The sequence below is a fragment of the Mastacembelus armatus genome, chromosome 24, assembly GCF_900324485.2.
Source record: "Mastacembelus armatus chromosome 24, fMasArm1.2, whole genome shotgun sequence".
NCBI classification, from domain to species: domain Eukaryota; kingdom Metazoa; phylum Chordata; class Actinopteri; order Synbranchiformes; family Mastacembelidae; genus Mastacembelus; species Mastacembelus armatus.
The window spans coordinates 2952020-2973097 of record NC_046656.1 but is presented as its reverse complement, the minus strand read 5'-3'; the positions used below and the strand labels follow the sequence as shown (position 1 = coordinate 2973097).

General features: G+C 39.9%; 1 protein-coding gene across 10 annotated transcripts in view; it reads right to left on the bottom strand.

Annotated features, from left to right (window-relative positions):
• ankrd6b (ankyrin repeat domain 6b) overlaps positions 1–20918 on the bottom strand; it is a 71637-nt gene extending 50719 nt beyond the window's left edge. For 8 of the 10 annotated variants that reach the window (XM_026319322.1, XM_026319326.1, XM_026319327.1 and 5 more), the window contains exons 1-2: positions 20668–20918; positions 3603–3940 (exon numbers count right to left, since the gene is read on the bottom strand). In XM_026319322.1, coding sequence (XP_026175107.1) covers positions 3603–3728 — 126 coding nt within the window. In that variant the 5' untranslated portion in view covers positions 3729–3940; positions 20668–20918. Of the gene's footprint in view, positions 1–3602; positions 3944–20667 lie in introns of all 10 variants that reach the window. The other 2 variants (XM_026319324.1, XM_026319330.1) reach the window with 2 other exon arrangements.
• Positions 20919–21078: the final 160 nt, after the last annotated feature.

The window sequence follows — 21078 nt, the reverse complement described above, 5'->3', positions numbered from 1 at the left end:
CAATTGCATGCAAACGAAAGAGAAAGATAGCAATACAGACAAAGGGAGAGATACAGATGAGTTCGGTAAAGTTACCCTGATATTAACAGATTCGAAATCACGGCTTCAATAAATCTTAAAAGACACAATATTAAAACACAAAAACCACTGTAACGTGATTCCCTACCACAGATAATGTACCTACAACCCTATTTTTTATCAAAATCACTGATAACCCAAGTGCTACACACAACATGGCTGTAACTTAGCTGCCAGTGCTGAGGCGAGAGCTTAGGGAGGCACCGGAGGCTACACATGCCAAATTTGGTAGGTTAATGGAACTCCCCAGTATGAACATTTTTGCATATATATTGCAATAGCCATACCCAACAGGAAGTGCGGTACTGTTTGTGTGTTTTCACACAGTGGAATTTAACATACTTCTCCGAGATCTGTCATAAAATTCTTATCAAATTTGGTTTACGTGATGTCAACATATTGCAGATGTCAAACTGCGAGCATTTTTTTTAAATGCTGAAGTATGACGAAATAGCATTATGAATTTCCACATCTCCCCAAATTAACAGGAAATGTGTCTTAAATTTAAAATGCATTCCTTGACAATCACCAAACTTCAGTTGTTACTGAGAATGACTATGATGATATACACGTGCAACACGTCAGACTGACAGAGAGCCATGTGTGGCAAGCTAGCAATTAGTGCTTCCTGTGTGTAAAGGTTGTGCAATTTGGCACACTGTCATTAGTTCTGTACATTTGATGGACACTTCATGTTTAAAGTGCAATATTAGATGGCGACATGTCAGGACTTGCGGGACTGGAGGCGCTCGGGCCCATCACTGCCACTTGCATTTAGTTTTTCTTTTGTTAATCCCGGTCTGATTGTTTTCAGCTGCATCTAGTTTTTGTAATTAAGACTCAGTTTAGGGTTGCAGCTATCGATCATTTTTGGAATCGAGTATTCTACTGAATATTTCAGCGATTACTCGAGTAATCAGATAAAATAGACTCTTGCATTTTTAAACAATAATACTATTGTGTAATACCTGACAGAAACAACAGGTTACCTTGCAATGACGTCACCTTGTGTCAGCTCCGCTGTGTGAGCCGGTCTGGTTCACAACTGGATGCTTTAGGCGTGAGCTTATTTGGTGCATTGCTTACTTGCAGTTTAACATGACTTATTGATTTAGTTCACTACTTTGTTCACAACCGGCTGCTTTGTGTTCAGATGTTGAAGCATTGAAACATTGCTGTTGTGGTTGTGGCCAGTTCCACTTTACAATACACGCATTGTATCATGTTATATTTTTTAAGTTTGAAATGATCCCAAACTTTGGACATTTTCTGTCTTTTATGGACAGTTTCATTCTCTGCCATCATAACTTTTGATACTGAAATGTGGTAGTAATTAAATGAACACCTGAGGCAAATAATTTGTTTCAAGGATTTTTTGTAATAGACTTTCTTGATTTACTCGAGTAATCGTTGCACTCTTACCTCAGCTGGGTACCTTGTCTTCTAGTTCCATTTGCCTTGCCTGTGCTTGTATTGAAATCTTGTTGTTTTGTATTTCTGATCTAGTTACCTTGCATTCTTGTGATCTAGTTGCCTTGTTGTGTTCCTGATTGTGCTCTGTGGATTATCCCTATGTGATTTGTGTTTTTGCACTGACTTATCAGATACTGTGTTTTTCCTAGTGTTTCCCTGTCTTGTTTATTGTTTACTCAACCACTCGCTCCAAGCCTTGTGTCTTGTGTATGTTGTCTGAATTTGGGTCCTTGTTCGTGTTGAAACTGTGACAGTTGGTGGCTGGTAATAGTAGAATGAACTTAACCTGTAATTGAGAGTGAAAACAGGTAAAGAGGGGGCTAGTTATGGGACACTGGAACACACAACATTAATTGAGAGCCAATTATTGAGAGGGTGCCTATTTGATGTTTCTTTGCACTTGCCTGAACACTAAAACATACATTCTGTTTGACACTATGAGTTGTTTAGACAGGTCAGGGACCAACATAATTAGAGGTGTTGCTAAATGCTGGGTAATGATGAAATTTGGGGAAATATATAGTAATGGGATTTAGACAACTGAGTGGGTGTGGCTCTCTGTTGAAGCTGTCTAACAAGCCAGTTGGGCCAACCATTGTAGCTGAGCAAATATGATGCAAGTCCAGGTCATGCTGCCAAGTTGTTTGGATTTAGCTACACTTTGAAGGTGCACTACAACAGAGAGTAGTTACTTTCTGATACAGTTTAACTGGTAACTACCTGTAGTACTGGTGAAGTTAGATAAGTAGGGATAACCGCTGGACTACTCAGCAAATTCAGATGAAAATACCTATTAAGCCAGATATGCCAGCCATGGCAGCTTAGTCTAAGAGCTAAAATGTTGCTATGAGGTGGAGAAATGCCACTGAGTATTAACTCTTTACTTTGGTTATGGTGGGATTAAAAACAGCTAATGCTATGTATGTTAGGTCTTTACTCTGTGCTGTGAAGTCTGTATTGGGATTTGATATCCAGCAACAATAGACTACCCATATATGATGAAGGGCCAGTTCTCACTGCGCCTCATTTAATATCCAGGTCACTGTTCTGAAACATCTGGGTGCATACAATACACTTCCCATTTCTGGAGGTTACTCAGCTTGAAAAATACACAGTGGCTCAAATCACAGCCAGCTCACAGTCATATATATATATATGTGTATACATATATATATATATATATATATATAAAATGTATTTTAAAAATTTTAGTGGCATTTCAGTGTCACCAAGTCCATGGGATTTAAAATGCCTACAATGACACACATACAGACAAGCCATGGGTGACATTGGGTGGTACCTTAATTAGTACTGGCTTGGAATGAGCGATATCAGGTGGGCATAAGACTGCTGCTCGCATGATCTGGAAAAGACGATAACTGGTAGATAATCAAAAATGTTATGATTGTGGCTTTGGACTCTGTGGGTAACTTGTTTTTCTATTACAAAGAGGTTAAAACGTTAATGCCCTGGCAGTGGCATATAGCTTAGCTATAGTTTTGTATTTGATTCAATTACATTAAACATTTAAATTGAAATTTACAAGAAATATTTTATTTAACTGCTACCATGTAAATACTGCCATTAAAAGCAGATTACCTGTTTAAAGTGTTTGCACACCAAATGTTATTGCACTTTTGTTCATATAGCAGTCCTTTTAAAATAAAAATGTGTTATATGCTACTTTTGAATTCATTATTGAATTTTGCACATAATGTTCGCAGGGAAATCATGCAATTTTGTGATTAAAAATTTTTTATCGTTGCCCAGCAGTACTTTTCTCACGTCAAATAAAGCTCAGAAAGAAATATTTATAAGTTACAAAAACTGAAAAGGACTTAATGCATAATGTAAATATATTATTAACACTACATTTGGGTTTTCATGGTTAACAAAAGTCACTTATCCAAAACAGTCAACGTCCAGTTTTTTTTGAAAGGACCAAAACTAAACAATTACAAACAAGACACTGCCAGTGCTGTTAGCTGGGCTAAATAACCCAAAAAAAGCACACAAACTAATCATCAGCACATTTGGGACCATGCACTCACCTTGGTAACAGCTACTTTTGCCCCCTTGTTGATAAGCTGCACCACATTGTCAGCCTGTCCTTTGTGTGAAGCTATAAGGAGGCGCTCGGAGAGTGCGAGGACCTCAGCAGCATCCTCCTGGCTCATGAAGCAGAGTGAGTGATACTGCTGTCTCCAGACACAGTGCTGCAGTTGGTGGGGAAGGCAGCTTTGGTTATCGTCTCCAATGATCTAACTCATGGCAGGCTCTACTGTAGAAAGAAGTGTCAAACAAGTGCTGGAAAAGCTGCTAGTGCTGCAGTGCTCCTGGTACTACAAACTCCACAAGCTGCTGCAGCTCTTCCCCTTCATTCTGTCAGCTGCTGGGAAGAAAAGGAAACACCTGGAGTGAAAACAAGCCCACATGTGCTTTGCTCATAGTAGGATGGCAAACAGGAAAACTGAGGTACTGCAGAGTGCACTGACATCGCTACTGCATAGATTAATTAAAAGCATGTACAATCATCGTGGAATGATGTGAGCTGTACAGAAATAACATAGAAAAGAAATCAGATTTAGTCACTGAGTGCAGTGAAACATGCCCTTCAACACACAATAGCACATAAAAAACTCCATGTACAAAGTCCTAACAACACTAAACAGCACAGATAAACAGGAGTTTTTTAATGAGTTCTTCTGTTATAGTACTGTGCTGAGGTTTTAGGCACTTTTAGATGTTTAAGATATTTATCATGGTATTAAACAAACAATAAACTGAACAACACAGATACCAACTCTGCAGCCATCCAGGAGACACTTAGACACCTTTGGACACCCTTTCCTTCCCCTCTCTCCTCCCTCCTCACATTTATATACCACCATTGAATGTCACTAACCTTGTGCTCTCTCCCTCTCTATCTGTCCTCTCTCTCTCTGTACCTTCTGCAGGTGTCCCTGGTCCTGGAGCTGTATATCGCTGATGTGCAGTTACTGGCCCCACCAACCTGCAGTGTCTATTTGTTGTTTATTGTTGCTGTTCTTTTCTCTTTCCTCTATCCACTCACCCCAACCGGTCGAGGCAGATGGCGGCCCAAAAGTTTAAAGTAAGTTTTTCCTCTCCACTGTCAACAAGTGCTGCTCATAATGAATTTGTTGGGGTTTTTTTGTTTTGTTTTTTGTAAAGTGCCTTGAGATGACAGTATTGTGATTTAGTGCTATACAAATAAAATTGAATTGTAAAATTGAATTGAATCCATCCATCATCAACCTACTTTGTGAAGATTTTTAAAAATTTGAGCCAAATTTGTGCTCTGCATTTAACCCATTCCAAAGCAGTGAACACACACCCAGAGCAGTGGGCGCCCGGTGCCTTGCTCAAGGGTCTCACCTCAGTCGTGGTAAGGTGGACAGGGCGCTGGTTATTCACTCCATGCCACCGACAATTCCTGCCAGACCTGAGACTTAAACCTGCTATTTTCAGGTTACAAGTCAGACTCCCTATCCATTAGGCCACGGCTGCCGGAAGAGTTTAAGGGCTGAAGAGTTGAATACACAATACAACAACCAGCTATAAAACATTCACATACCAAATGTGTGTTGATGAGATTTGTGTTTTACCAGGGACTTTAAACACAGCGTGTATAAAAATACAGGAACTTCCTTGTACTTCATTTTGTAAACACTTTACCACAGATGTTTTCAGGTATTTCTAAAGTATCTAAAACTACTGTTGTGGCTTCAGAAAGACATGATTTTCAACATTTCTGCCACAGTAAGGCTTCAGTCAGTGTTCTCCGATAGAATGCAGTTTATTTATTATTATACACATTATTAGAGTACCTCATTTGCCTCTGATCCCCTCTGTGAACCTCAGTTGCATGACTGCTGGACTAGCTCTAAAATCAGTGATTCCTATTTTGTTCTAGTAAGTTAAACTGTCTGCTGTGAAAAGGGTCTGTGGACCTGTATCATTGTGAATCAATAAAACACTGCTCTGCTGCTGGCAAGGTTATCAGGGTTCAGGTTAGCCAGCTTTATTGAGACAGCAGGAAGTGGCCTATAATGTATAATTAATTTGTTCATTTCCAGTCAATTACACTTTTTTCAGCTTTTAAACTGGAAAAAACAGCATACCCTACTGCTAATGTACTAATGAATTGCATTTTAATAATCATTACAATAGACCGTTTATATCTTTGTCAGCAACATAGAACTTTTGCTTTTTATTGGTTCCAAATAATGCTGCTTCATGGATGTTGTCCATGACACAGATTTCTATTTTCTTTATATCAGCTTGGCAGCAACTCAACATTAACAGTGACTTAGTTTGTGCAATTATTATGATGCAATTCAGAAATCAATAATGCAAAAAGTCAATTCGGAAGCAGACTATATTTTCCACCCCGATTATCCCTTAAAAAACCTTAAAAAGTGAAACCTTTTTCACATTAAGTGATATGTTTTACCATTTGTCAACAGAAGAGTGGTAAATCTTACAAAATGACACTATAAGAGCAGTATGTAGTGAAAAGGATTAGCATTTTTAATAATCCACTTCATCCACAGAAACTTTACAAGTTATAAAAGCAAACTGGCAACTGGAGACAAACACAGGATGTGAGAGACAAAAAAACAACATTTTCCACCCAACATTGATTGTGCAGCTTCACTTTGCAGAGGAAGAAGCATGTTCCGTCTGATCCCTGGATTCTAATCTCTGATGACAGTTGCTCTTATGACTGTTTTTTCATTGCTGGAAACACAGCAGAGAATGAGCGAACACAGTACAGATGACATCAACAAGAGTAATTCATAGCCCTCCAGGGATACATGGCTAAATATATAGAGAGAAATGGATTATTTCCAAGACATTAGCCCTTCATCTTAACTCAACCATAAAATATGGCTGTGTAGTGCAGTCTCCCTGCCAAATCATTTCCACTGAACACTGTTTCAATTTTTAGAAAAGTTATCACTCCTCTTCCACCAAATCTCTCGCAAAGTAACGCAAACATTTATTTACATGTAAGGCCAAAAATGACATACCCTTATTGTCAAAAAATAAGAATAAAGTGATACTTTACTACCAAATTTTTGAGGTACAAACCCCATAGACATTATTACATAAGCAAAATTACACTGAAAACTTGACTTGACAGAACTGTATATAATGTAATACCAATGCAGACCATTAGCTCAGTGATACAATGATAGTCTTTGCGCTTTAAAAGGTTTAGTGTTGATTTACTAAAATATATATATGTGAATACATGCTGCTTCTTCACATATATGTACTCAGAAATATGCTGCAGTTCAAAGTATAGTAAATGTGTGTAGTTCTAAACTCTGCTATACACATGTAACTAAAATAAAACTGTTTGATTTCTCTGGTAACTCTGGAAAGAACTAAATGAAACCTATAAGGATGCCCATTAACAATAGATACACAGTTTATTTATGCAGTCTGCAGAATGACATGCAGAAGTGACCCAAGGTGTGAGGCTGACAAAATTCCTTGAAGCATTCCCTGAATTTTTAAATTATACCACATAAATTGTGCAACACCAAAGAATGTATGAAAGAGCTAACAAGCTACTGTCGCTGCATCCTGAGAAGGTCACTTCACTTGAGCTGAAAGGGTGCTAAAGGACAATGGTAACATTTGAATGACTCCCTCTTGCCATCTTAAAGTGAATAAGATTAAGCGAAAGGGGGACCTCTCTCCCTAACTGCATTCCAGTTTCTCTAAGATCCTGCTCAGTCAGAGTCCCACACATACAAAGCAGTCCTGGCAGTCGCAGTAAGGCTTCCCACATGTAGCTAGGCAACAGGGCTTTGTGCAAACTTTTAGGAACTTGGGACTCACCTCAATAACAAGAAATGCTTCCCTTTCACCAGGCAGGGAGGAGGCCCTGGAGAATATGTTTAAAACTGCTCATTACTGAGAAACAACTGTGCTCTCATGCAAACTAACAGCATAATTTCTATGTTATAGCCTAACTGTGGAAAGGTGGTAAACCAAGACACGGAAAGCATTCACTTTAATATGTTGTAGAAAGAAAACTAAACAGAACAATAAAATACAGCAGCAGTAGAAATGCTAATAAGTTGTATTTTGATGATTTTAAGCTAACCATTAGGATGTTTTCCTGTTGGTATGCAGCACCTTTTAAGCATGGTAAGTGATGTCTATTCTGCCAAAACATTTCTACCTTAGTACCATCAGGCAACAAACTATTTTCGCAGTAGCATTGTGACGTCCTCAATACCACGACTGAGGTGAGACCCTTAGGCAAGGCACTGAACCCCCAACTGCTTCTCGGGCGCCGCAGCAATGGCTGTCCACTGCTCTGAGTATGTTCACTGCTTTGGGTGGGTTAATTCTGAGTATGGGTCACTCCCACCTTTGTCGCTATCCAGAACCATTGGAAGTGTTTCTTCATCTGCGTAGTGTGGCATCATCCAAACACGCAGAAAAGGTAAGTAAATTCTATGATGAAGCTTGACATTTATGCCAGAAGACAGAGAGCACACCCTTGTCAGCTTTCTTTATTTTACAAACGCACAGTGTTTTCTTATGAGTGCATACAAATAAAACTAGACCCTTTACAGATTCAAATCTGTTGCTCTTATCTGTATGATCAAAACTGACAAAGTAATTTAAGTTATCAGAAGATGCCAAAAAATGTGCCAGTGTGTTCGTCAAGAGAGTTAAGTAATAATCAGTCCCGATTATCATCCATCCATCCATCCATTTTCACGGGGGCAGTGGTCTAAGCAAGGATGCCCACTTCCCTCTCCCTAGACACTTCCTCCAGCTCTTCCGGGGGGTACCGTGGCCACCTGGATGCCTCCAGGGGACATCCGGAACAGATGCCCGAGATACCTTAGCTGGTTCCTCTCAATGTGGAGGAGCAGCGGCTCGACTCCGAGCACCTCCCAGGTGACCAAGCTCCTCACCCTATCTCTAAGGGAGCACCAAGCCACCCTGCGGAGGAGACTCATTTTGGCTGCTTGTATCCAAGATCTTGTCCTTTCTGTCATTACCCAAAGCTTATGACCATAGGTGAGGGTTGGAACATGACTAGTAAATCGAGAGCTTCGCCTTTCGACTCAGCTCCTCCTTCACCACAACAGACCGGTACATCGACCGCATTGCTGCTGCCACTACACCGAACCATCTGTCAATCTCCCGTTCCGTTCTTCCCTCACTCATGAACAAGACCCCGAGCTACTTAAACTCCTCCACTTGAAGCAGGAGGCAGTCCCACTTATCAGTGTAACAGAAAAGGTAGTTCTCACTGGAGAACTGAACCCAATGCGGCAGTCTCTAAAATCACATCTACACATAAGAAACTGAAATCATAGTTTAAATTCAAAATTCATGCTTTAAAGGCAACATATTACTCCTGTTCAAAGCTGTTTTAGTGTCTACTCCCTGCCCTGCCCAGGTCATTGCAAAAAATGTTAGGATATGTTGGGCCGTAAAATATACAACAAATGATGCCTTGATTTCCTGAGGAAAGATGCATGCGGCCTCTGAACTGGGACAGAGCTACATAAGCAGAGATTGTGGATATTCTGTGTAATTATTGCTAATGTTACAACAACAGGCTGAGTTCCAAACTGTTGTAAGGATGCAGGACAAACAAGCTAGTTTACCACTATCCATCTGATAAGACTGACTTTCACACAAATTCTCAGGTACATTGTAACTGATACTGTAGCTATAAGCTCATCAGGGCTCATGAGTGCTGCAGAACCTTTCATTCTGCCATGTCTTGGTATTGAGCCTTCTAGAAATGTTGTTAGCCTCATTCATCTAAATATCTATAAAAGAACCATATCATCACTTCACACCACACCACATTATATAATGAATATATTACAAATGCAAGCCTATTGAGGTTCTAGAAGGATTCAGTGAACAGGAAAACAGGGAGCAAAGCCTCGTGGCTTGGGTCAAAGTGGTTTCTCTGAGAGCTGACATGCTGAATCTTGCCATTTATGCTGCTAGAGGTATGACAGAGAAACAGCTGTGGTGGGATGTGCTCAGGTAATTGCCTCAATGACATACCAGCACTGACCCTCCACACTCATTCATTACCAAAAGCAATTATCAAAATGGGGGGTGGGGTCTTCCCTAATTAAAACTACCGTATTTTCCGGACTATAAGTCACACTTTTTTAACTCCTCTAGCTTGTCCTGCGACTTATACAGTGAAGCGACTTATATGTGTATGTTTACAGTCATTCTGTCCAGTAGTCAGTAGTGTTAGATGACACTCTTGACTCAACTGAAGATAACATTGTATTGCCAAAGAAGTAAAAAGGCTTATGTTTACCATAAACTACAACTCCTAGCGTAACAAGTGAAAATGCCGCCCAAGAGAAAAAGCTATACTGCAAATTTCAAGTTGCAGGTAAAGTCTGCAGCTGAAACAAGGTTTGGAGTGAGTGTCAACATTCAGACAACCTGAGAGAGGAAGAGGACACCCTGTTTCATATCCTCCACCCTGACGTTGGCAGCGACATTGACACAGATGAATGAATATCATAATGCATTTGTTCTTGTTGGTATGGCTAGCCTACATTCTTCATTGGGTAATTTAGACTATAATTAGTGGAATTAGAAATGCGACTTATACAGCAAAGTGACTTATATATGTTTTTTTGTGTTCAACAAGGCTGCTTTTGCTCTGGTGCGACATATAGTCTGGAAAATACGGTATATTTTTTATTGGATGACTTAAAATAAATTAGCACAGAACCACTGATTCTCAGAAATAAATCAGTGTACTTCAGTGGCAAAGAAATAACTGGAAAACATATGAACAAACTAAAATGTACAAAATGTTCTGAAAATATTTTCAGCTATTTTTACTAACATGCATTCTACAGGTACAGGTACAGAAAGCTGTAGCTGAGTGGAGGTAAGGCATGTATCCATGGTAACCACTGTTGATGACCATTGTTTTTACCAGTTAAGATAACATCTAAACCCTTTATTTGAAGGTCCAACTGAAAGTGGACACACTCGAAATGGCAGTAATAATCCCTAATTGCATCGGAAACACATTTATGGTAAGAACACAAAGCCAAAATTGAACCAGGACGTCCAGCTGGGAATCATAGGCCTAACTCAGCCTGCATCCGTGTATGACTTGTGAAACATATCAGCAAACTAAACTAATAAAGGACACTAGCGAGCACAGCCATGCTAATTGCAAGTGTTGACCCTGACACATATGACAAACAGTGTGTGGAATGGTATTCCAGTTTCTACACTGTAGATGTCAGAATTCCCCATTAAAGATGAGGCCATTTCCAGACTTGGTAAAAAATCTAGATCACACTGTGCTGACCGATTTGGGGCAAAATTCAGACAGCATCAGAACTATGGGATTAAATTTTCACAGTATGATGTACTGCCTCTCTCCCTTAAGTTAATAAATAATGGTTTTAACTTGAGCCATGTTGTAGAGGTATGCAGCAAGCTTGTCTCCCTCTTCCACCAAAGTAGCAAGGTCACAATATTCATGCAGCAGAAGCAAGAACAATTGACCATTGCTGAACACACTCTGGTCCAGTGGTGTAAGATGCACTGGAACTCTGTAGATTGCTAGGTACCATACAAGCTAAAGTGTAACGTGTTCATCTATGTACCCAAATTAAAAAAAAAAAAAAATCATAAATCTGATAGCTGTCAACACTGCCACCATAAACAGAGCCTAAACAACAAATAGCTCAAGTATGCCAGGAATGTTACTGCTAGTGCCCGCCTTTCAGCATATCGAACAGCAGCCCATTCAAAATGTCAAGAAGATGGCTACCTGTTTTGTATTAGCTTGATTGATGGTTTGTTTGATTAAGACCAATATTATAATCAAAAGCACTGAAAAACCTTGAATTTGGGGTACTTGAGATTATTTTTTATTATCGTCTGGTTCTTTTCAGTGAAAAGACTCATCATCAGCACAGGTCTTAACCAGGAACTTCCAGAAGTTCGCATTCAGGCAGAGACAATGCATGTTATCAAACAGCAACAACAGTGTGATTCCTAACAATGATTCTGAATTGCGTGATAAATGTGGGTGTGGCCAATCAAGCTTTATAAATCAGACTTTTATTTTTGCACAAATCTTCCTTTTGAACATTAGCATACTGCTTGTTGTATTGATTTTGCAGAATAAATGGTGTTTTCTGTCACCACAACAATACAAACAAAAGCCCAAAACCTGACTGCAGAAGGACCAACAACAAAGTAACAGGGTTAAAAAGTTCACCCTCCCTGGAACTGCTCTTAACTGTAAAGCTGGTTTCCCTGTAGCTTTTCCCTTCGTAATGTAAATGTGAGGGCTCAATGAAATGACTATATAACTATATGTGTGTCTGAAACAAGTGGACAGAATTCAACTCAATCCTCCCTGGATTTCACTTAAATCTAAGCCATCTGTCTTTGCTGCACCAGTCATGGACAGAGAGCCAAAACCAGATTAAAACAATACTTTGACCCACTCACTAATCCCAAGATTTGTTTTAGTGTAGCAGCTCACTGCAGCAGTGAGGCAGAGATATTGTGCTGGCTGAAGCACTTATGGTGAACAAAATGGGTCATAAATGCTAGAGAAAGTGCTGGGCAAATAATTATGGTTAGTGATCTGTTTAAGCAGTTGTGGATTTTGTGCAGACATGGAAAGCTGATGTACTGTTGTCTGCTCGATGGTAGCACTGGAGGTAAATCTTCTCTATAATCTACAATTTGTGATACCTGAGCCAGCTAAACAAACAGTCAAACAGTTAACAAACAGTTAAATAACATCTGGTGCCTTTTACTACAACTGCACTATAGCTACCAGGCACTTTTAATGACTTAATGAAATTTTCAGTTCAATTCAGTTTATTTGTACAGCGCCAAATTATCTCAAGTTTCTTTTACAAAAACAAAAACAAATCCCTTCTGAGCAGCAGTTGGTGACAGCAGAGGAAAAACTTCCTTTAACAGAAGAAACCTCCAGCAGAATCAGGCTTAGTTTGGGCAGCAATCTGCCATAGGATGAGTGGATAGAGGAGAGAGAAAACAACAGCAACAATAAATAAACACTGTGTAGGCTAGGGTAGGAATTTAAAATTTGATCATTTTTACAAACAGAAAAAGACCACAAGTGCAACTAGAAAAAAAGCCTTTTCGAAAAGGTCCTGTTTTTTCTTAAAAAGACATTTAAACTGGCAGCAATTAAATTATATTAAATTAAAAAGTAGTCTAGATGTTTTGTTTTTCTACTCCTAATTGTAAATGATCAAATAATGTGGACAATCTATAAAATTAGCTTTTTAATATATTAAGCTAGAAAGCAGCGCTCAGACCACGGTTTATGCTCACGTTCAGGACGACGTGTGCAGGACAGTAGCATTTAGGTTTTCCTAGTACTACACGTTAACATATCACCAGCTAGAAAACAAGAGAAAGCCAAGCTTCAAAAGTCATTAACTGTTTTCTGTGCAATACAGTGCAGTTCTCCATGTGAAGCGCTTAAAAAGAAAATAGGGTTTTATGCAATTTTCTTAGTCTATACTTGGTCTATATTTTTGCATCTGCAGCTGTTTTGTAATATTCTCGCACCAAACAACATGTTCGTGGTGACAGATCCATTGTTTATGTATTCTGATTAGGTGGCAATGCGCCATTTAGGTGCTCATTTTGGCACAAAATTATGTTTACTTTAAAACCTGTTCAGAGCACCTATTACTGCAGATACTGGGCAATTTTAGTGCTTTACTTAACACTGTCACACACAGACATACCTCTCCAAAATAATAAACACATCAGGTGTAGCCTCTTTCTGTCTGATGCTCTTTTTAAATCAACTGCAGAAATGCAGTTGCACGATACGCAAACTGCATGGGGTCCAGTGAGGGTGGCAGCAGGGTCTTAATATAGCGCATGACTAGCCTCTTGAAGTACTTCATAATGATGGGTGTGAGTGCGACAGGATGATAGTCATTGAGGCATGTCACTGTAGACTTCTTCGGCACTGGGTCGATGGTGGTGGATTTAAAGCATGTTGGCAGGACGACTATCATGACTTAAGGTAGCTCACATAGTCAATTTCCTCAACTTGTGCGACTTATATTAATTTCCACAAGGTATGCACACAGCTCTAACCACTGACAACAAATACCCACCGCATGCAAAGAACATTTAGCACAGATATACCTGTCTACAGAGAAAGGGCTTAGAAGGAGAAGAAGAAGTACTTTATTAATCCCCAAGGGGAAATTCAGTTGTTACAGCAGTTATTAAATTTGAGATTATTGGGGGGGGGGGGGGGGGGTATTTGTAGGAGTCCACAATCTCTACTTCGTCTCCAAGGATGGAGACAGGGACTGGGGTCTTCCTGTTCCTCCTAAAGTCCACCACCAGTTCTCTGGTTTTCTTGATATTGAGCTTTAGACAGTTGTTGTTACACCATCAACAAAGCTTTTTATCAAATGTCTGTATTCCTCATCGTTATTATTGTTGATGCATCCAATGATTGAAGAGTCATCAGAGAACTTTTGGAGGTGACAGGTTCCTGAGTTGTAGCGGAAGTCTGAAGTGTAGAGTGTAAACAGGAATGGTGCTAGTACAGTTCCTTGAGGTGCACCGGTGCTGCTCATCACCACATCAGATATGCAGCCATCTAAGTGAACAAACTGTGGCCGCCCAGTGAGGTAGTCTTTGATCCACTCCACCATATCTGCGGGAACCTCCATATCCTGCATCTTTGCACTTAGCAGGTGCTGAATAGTGTTGAAAGCACTTGAAAAGTCAAAAAACATGACTCTCACAGTGTTGCCCTGCCTCTCCAGATGGGAGTATGCTCTGTGCATTAAGAAGATGATGGCATCTTCCACTCCGATGTGTTCTTGATATGCAAACTGCAGGGGGTCCAGAAATTCAGACACTTGGGACCTCAGGTGTTGCAGGACCAGTCTCTCAAACCCTTTCACTAAGGGTACTGGGACGCGTTCTTTTTGGTAATGGGACAATACAGGAGGTTTTCCATAACTTAGGCACCTTTTTGAGCCTCAGAGAAAGGTTGAAGAGTTTCTGAAAAACCTCTGCAAGCTGTCCAGCACACACCTTAAGTACTCTGGGACTGATCTCATCTGGTCCTTTTGCTTTGTTGGCCTTTAGTTTAGCTAGTTCCTTCCTCACCTGTTCTGTGGCAAAGGCTGGGCCTGTGTATTGTGTTAATGAGGAGTCAGATGATGAGGGCAGGGGAGGAGTTATTGGAGGTGAGGTATACTTCAATGTTGTATGGCTGCTGATAGAGGAGATGGCATCAGTGCGCAATGGGGAGGCAGCATTGGCAGAGATGTTGGGTGGGGGGATGTGAAGAGACCCCAAGGCATCAGCTAAGGTGGTGTAGGGAGGAGGGATGGTGTGTGAAGACAATGGATCAGAGTAAGAAGCAGAGGTGGTGTCAAATCTATTGAAGAACAGGTTAAGTTCATTAGCAAACTTTGAGTCTCCTTCCACAGCAGTGTGTGACTTCTTATAGCCAGTCATTATTTTCATCCCATTCCACACCTCTTTGATATTGTTCTGTCTCAACTTGTGCTCTACTCTGTCTCTATAGAGCTGCTTTGCCTCCCTTAGTTTCCTCTTGAGTTCCTTCTGTGCGGCTCGGAGTTCCTCCTTGTCTCTTGCCATGAACCCCTCTTCTTTTTGTTGAGGAGGCCTTTAATGTCCTTATTTATCCGTGGCTTATTATTGGGGAAACAACAAACTTTTTTTGGATGGAACAATATTGTCCTCGCAGAAGTGGATGTAATCTGTGATGCAGTGAGAGATGCATTCGATGTCCTCACCATGAGCGTCCATGACAAGGTCCCAGTTTGTAACCCTGAAGCACTCCTGCAGGGCCTCCTCAGCATCCTTTGACCAAACTTTCACATACCTCTTGGTAGCAGACTGCTGTCTTACTACAGGCTTGTATGTTGGTACTAAATATATTAAGTTGTGGTCTGATCCACCAAGTGGGGGTAGGGCTGAAGAGCTGTATGCCTCCTTCACATTGGCATAAAGGAGATCAAGAATCTTATTTTCTCGTGTTGCACAGTCCACATACTGTTTGAAGTTGGTCAGAGTTCCCGAAATACTGACATGGTTAAAATGGAGGAATGTAAACAGTCACAACAATGGCATGTGAAAACTCACGGGGCAGGTAGTATGGTCTCAGTCCAACCACCAACAGCTCAATGTCTGGAGTACAGATACAGTCTTTCACTGTTACATGTCCAGGGTTGCACCATTTGGAGTTAACAAAAACTGCGAGACCACCTCCTCTTTTCTGTTTGCCTCTGTCCGCTCGCACTAATGAGAAACCAGGCAGTTCAAGCGAGCTGTCCGGTATATTTTTATTCAGCCAGGTCTCGGTGAAGCAAAGCAAGCTACACACTCTGTACTCTCGCTGGCTGCTAGCTAAAGCTGTAAGTTCATCCACTTTGTTGCAGAGTGACCTCACATTCCCCATAATAGCCATTTTGGGAGAAATGGTTTAAATCTCCTACCTTTTTCTCGATGCTTCACTCCTGCTCTGCAGCCCCTCCTACGCCTCCTCAGGTCTTGGGGGATGTCAGGTTTTATACCAAGAAGCAGATTTGTTCCCTTGAGAGCTAGCAGTTGCTCTCTTGTATAGATGCCGTTGCCACAGAAACATATATTTACTGATGCAGTTTCCATAATCTCCATATGTCTCTCCACAGGAATTAGAAAAACCCAACTCGTCCACTTTCATCCGTTATCAGAGAGAAAGCATAGATCTTGATTTGACTTGGATTAACAGATGATAATTCAGTAAAAAAAACAAAAAACAAACAGAGGAGCTGCTGTAACAGGCTGCCACCTAAGGGGCGCCATTCTAGAATTTGAGTTGAGGACAAAATTATTAGCCCCCCTATGAAATTTTAAGTTTATTTAAACATTTTCCCAAGTGCTGTTAAACAGATCAAGGAATTTTTAACATAGCTTTTTTCTTATTTTGGATGCTTCAATTATTTTACTTTGCACACAGAAACAAAATAATTTCACAAAATCCAAAAACCAGCATGGTCAAAATTATTAGCCCCCCTGATGCTAATAAGATTGTGTATTGTTTTTGCTGGATAACAGCATGCAGTCGTTTGATGTAGTTTGCAACAAGTCTCTGATACATCTCCTGAGGAATCCCAGCCCATTCTTCCCAATCTCTCAAATTTGATCGTCTTCTGGCATGGAGCCTGGTCTTCAGTTCATCCCACAGATTTTCAATGGGATTCAAGTCAGGGCTTTGTGCAGGCCAGTCAATAATGTTCATTTTGGTGTTCTGGAGGTAGTTCTTCACCAGGAGCGACGTATGCTTTGGGGAATTATGTTGGAAGACAAAACAATGACCCAAACCCAGTTTTGCTGCTGACTGCTTCAGGTTTTCTTTCAAAATCTTCACATATCCTTCTTTCCTCATGATCCCTTCAACCTTGACAAGATTCCCAGTTCCAGGTGCACTGAAGCATCCCCACAGCATAATACTCCCACCATCGTGTTTAACTGTGGGGACAGACTTCTTTGGGTTATAGGTTTCTCCCTTCTTTCTCTACACATAGGCAATGTCTCTATGGCCAAAGAGCTCTAGTTTGGTCTCTGACCAAAAGACATGCTTCCAGTATACATCTTTCTCCAGATTGTCCTTAGCATACATTTGTCTGGCTTGTCTCTTCTGTGGAAGTAGAGTTTTTCTTGGCCTGAATCCTTGCAGTGCATTTCTGTGCAGGGCTCTAGTGACTGTTTTCTTTGAAACTACAATTCCTGACTTGGCTAAGTCATTAACTGGCGTTTTTGTAGTTGTTCTAGCATTTTTAGACACATCTCTCACTAGTTTTAGTCTTTGAAATCTTTCGCTTCCTACCTCTGCCAGACTTGTTCTGTAGTGTCTGGCTTTCTTTGAATTTCTTGATTATACTTCTCACTCCACTTCTTGACACTTGGAAATGCTATAACTTTGTATATCTGTGCTCTAGTATTCTTCTACTGATTTCTTTTGTTTTTGGCATGATGCTTTCTCAGGAGACAGCTTAAATCCTTAATAAAGTTTGTATACTGTAAAGTGTAAAGTGTAGGACAAGCCTCAGTTTTAACTTGACTGAGTGATTGATTGATTGATTAGAAGCTCTGAGCATTACAAACTTAAAGTACATGATTGCATAACAGTGGTTTTACTTTGGTCAATAAAAACGTCAGTTCCTACAGGGGCTAATAATTTTGACATTTGTAATTTTTCTTTTTTCTAAAGTTATTTTCTGCAAAAACAGTTAATTTATGCTGTCTAAAGAAAACTTGTATGTTTAGAAGTGCTATATTGAAAATCCCCTGTTCTGTTAAAAACTCACTTGGGAAAATGTTGAAAAAAAACTTTAAATTTCATAGGGGGGGGGGCTAATAATTTTGTCCTCAACTGTAAATTCAAAGATCAATCTTCTGATTTTAAACCCATACTAGATTCAAATAAAAATTGTGATTTTTATTTTAATTTTATATTTTTATTTTAATAATGTTTTTATTTTAATTAATCCATACACAAATACCATCCTCACCCTCAAGAGGAGTTCACATTTCAAGGATTAAAGGGTTAAATGAAATTCAGAGCTGATTTAAGGCAAAAGACTAAATAAAGCTTCTTTTCTTATGCCATAGAGATATTCACTTGCATAGCCAGTGCCACACTAAGGAGTACTGCTACGACAAATAGTGTGCTAATCCCAGGATTTGCCCTATTATACTGACACATGAAGCTGGGTTTAAAATTCTAATGTGTAAATCTCATTCTAGAGTAATATTATCTCCTTAAGACATTACAGATTTAATATTATAGATTTAATACACTATAAAAGCAATGTAAAGTGATGGCTTTAACAACAGTGATTTTCAGTCAACAAATACCATGGGAATTAGCAGATGTTAGCATTAGTACCTGCAGGTGACAATGAACACTCACAGGGGGCACCATCTCACCATCTGACAGTCAAATCTCATAATCCTCTTGTACAGTGTCTAGTTTCTTGGGCCTGTAAAATGTGCCTCCCACCCTACACGCCTGCCCTTTGGCCCATTAAGGCTTATTATCTGCCCATTACACTACTGGTGACCTCGTTAGCACAGCGTCATCCTAATCAGCCCCTCAGGGATATGAGCAGACGGACAGGCTCATGAGGCTGTGAGTTCACATTCTGAGTGGGTGCATTTATCAGCTCCACAGAGAGCATAAACTGCAAGGCCATATTACATGTCACTGTATTCAAATACATTTTTCAAGAAACACATTTTGTGAAAAAGCTGCATTTGTGACATCATCCAGAGTTGTTTTTTTATTTGCCCAATTTTACAAACTTAAAGATTCAAAATGAACCAACATTTTGTCTATATGAAAAAAGGAAAAATAAATCCCCAGGTATTAACTAAGGCAAACTGGGATCACTAGGAATCAGAAAACATGAATCAGCAGGGAAAGTTAATCTAATGTAAATTAAATAGCCTTTTAACACTAGAACCATAATGCTTTGATGTCATGATACTGTTACTGTCTCTGCTTTAGGATGTTAGGTTCCATTTAGTAAGAAACTAGGAATGGATAAAAAATTTGAGATAACCATCTGTCTGCACCAAAATTTTTGCATCGCTCTGTTTCTGTGTGCTTTTACATTTTAGGCTAAAAATGTCTGTTTGTAATGTTTGCAAATTATGAAACAAATTTTAATCATCATTTCCTTCCTAAAAAGTCTTCTTCTTCCCCCTCTGTGACACAAATAATTTTGCAATTGCGCTCACAGGAGAAATTAAAGATATGACATCCACTAATTTTGTAAATCTGTAATACTACCACTGGAGTGCTATACATTTGGGAATATTAGAAAATATGTACCCACTACTATCAATAATAAGAATAATACTATAGGGTATACTCCTAGCTCTGTGTTCCCAAGCATCTAACATCATAGTCTCTAAAAACTAGAGATGGGGAATATTGCCTTAAGGGCACAGTGTTTTTGTCAGTCTATATTACAGGTGTCAGCAAACTCAGCCTTCACGTAATCTCACTAGGTGATCCTCTGTAAGAAAGAAAGTAACTTCAAATAAACTAACACAGATAATACCTCCAGGCTCTCTGGACTTTGACTTCACCCTAAAAACACTTATAAACAAATCTTATTCAAATCAGTTCATGCCATCAATACTACTAACTCACAACAACCACTTCTTTGGTCTTCCAGGTGTAGGTTGCTGGATTGTGCTGCAGTATTATCATTACATCACATTACTTACCATTTTGCATCCATTGTCCTAATATTTTAAATGTTTTTTATAATTTAGAGTTGTTTTCAAGCATCTCTCAAATACCTGCTTTATGCTAAACCAGTCCTGAGTGCAGATCAGAAGGTCCCCTTTAAAGGCTGATACAGTGTGTACGAATATTAACATCAGTAACATCATAATGGGTAATTAATTATGTGAATATTAGAAGACTGAAGAAGTGCCCTGTCCAGGAGAGTCTAGGTGACATTCCAACATATTCCCAATATTAACGACAAATGACCTAATTACTAAAATACCATGTGGTTGAACATCCTGATGATTGCATGATTTCTAGCCATTAGGGAGATCAGAGACAACGTTGGACTACTCCAAGCTTTAAAGAAAATCACTACAAACTGAGCCTTTATTGAGCATACAGGTTAAAAGTCAACTTAGTGAAATATTGGGCTACTATGCTGTCACGACGTGGAGAAGGGTCAGTCGGGGGGAAAGTTAGGAGGCTGTAGTCGTGACCAAAGACGGTAAATGACGCAAAGACAGATAATGATATGAACGCCATGACTTGAGCAGAGCAGGATGATACACAGCTATAACGTTAAGTAACTTTAACGCCACAGTGGTAGCCAATACCGCAGTGATCCCGAAGAACGCAATTCAAGCCAGCACAATTACGCTCCTTCGTAACCCTTAATATACGCAGTATAAAATCAACCATACAACCCGGATATTACAGATAAAGCACAGGCAAAAACACAAATAAAGAAAGAGACCAACCTCCAAAAGAAACTGCCACACAAAGTGCCCAGTCGGACTGAGACGGTGTGAGCTACTCCGACGGCCCCACACAGGAAAGTACAAAGAAAAACCCGCGGCGTCGCTTCTGTTGTCGCTCCGTGCTGCTGCCGCCTCCCTCTCTGTCCAGTCTGCATGTCGACACTCCGACAGACCTCGGAAATGAGCCTAACAAGACAGTGTCCAGCTACAATCCAACTTTCTCCTTAAATGAAACAAATTCCGGGCCCAAATTACTCCCTATTGACCTCTGGCTGCTGAGTCTAGTCTAGTAGTTCCGGTGGTCTAAGAGCGACGTAGCTGCCATTATTCAGACAAGTGAAATAACAATATTTTGGAGTATTTGAACGATTCTGACAATAATAACATGCTGGCTTTAAATAACTAAAGTGT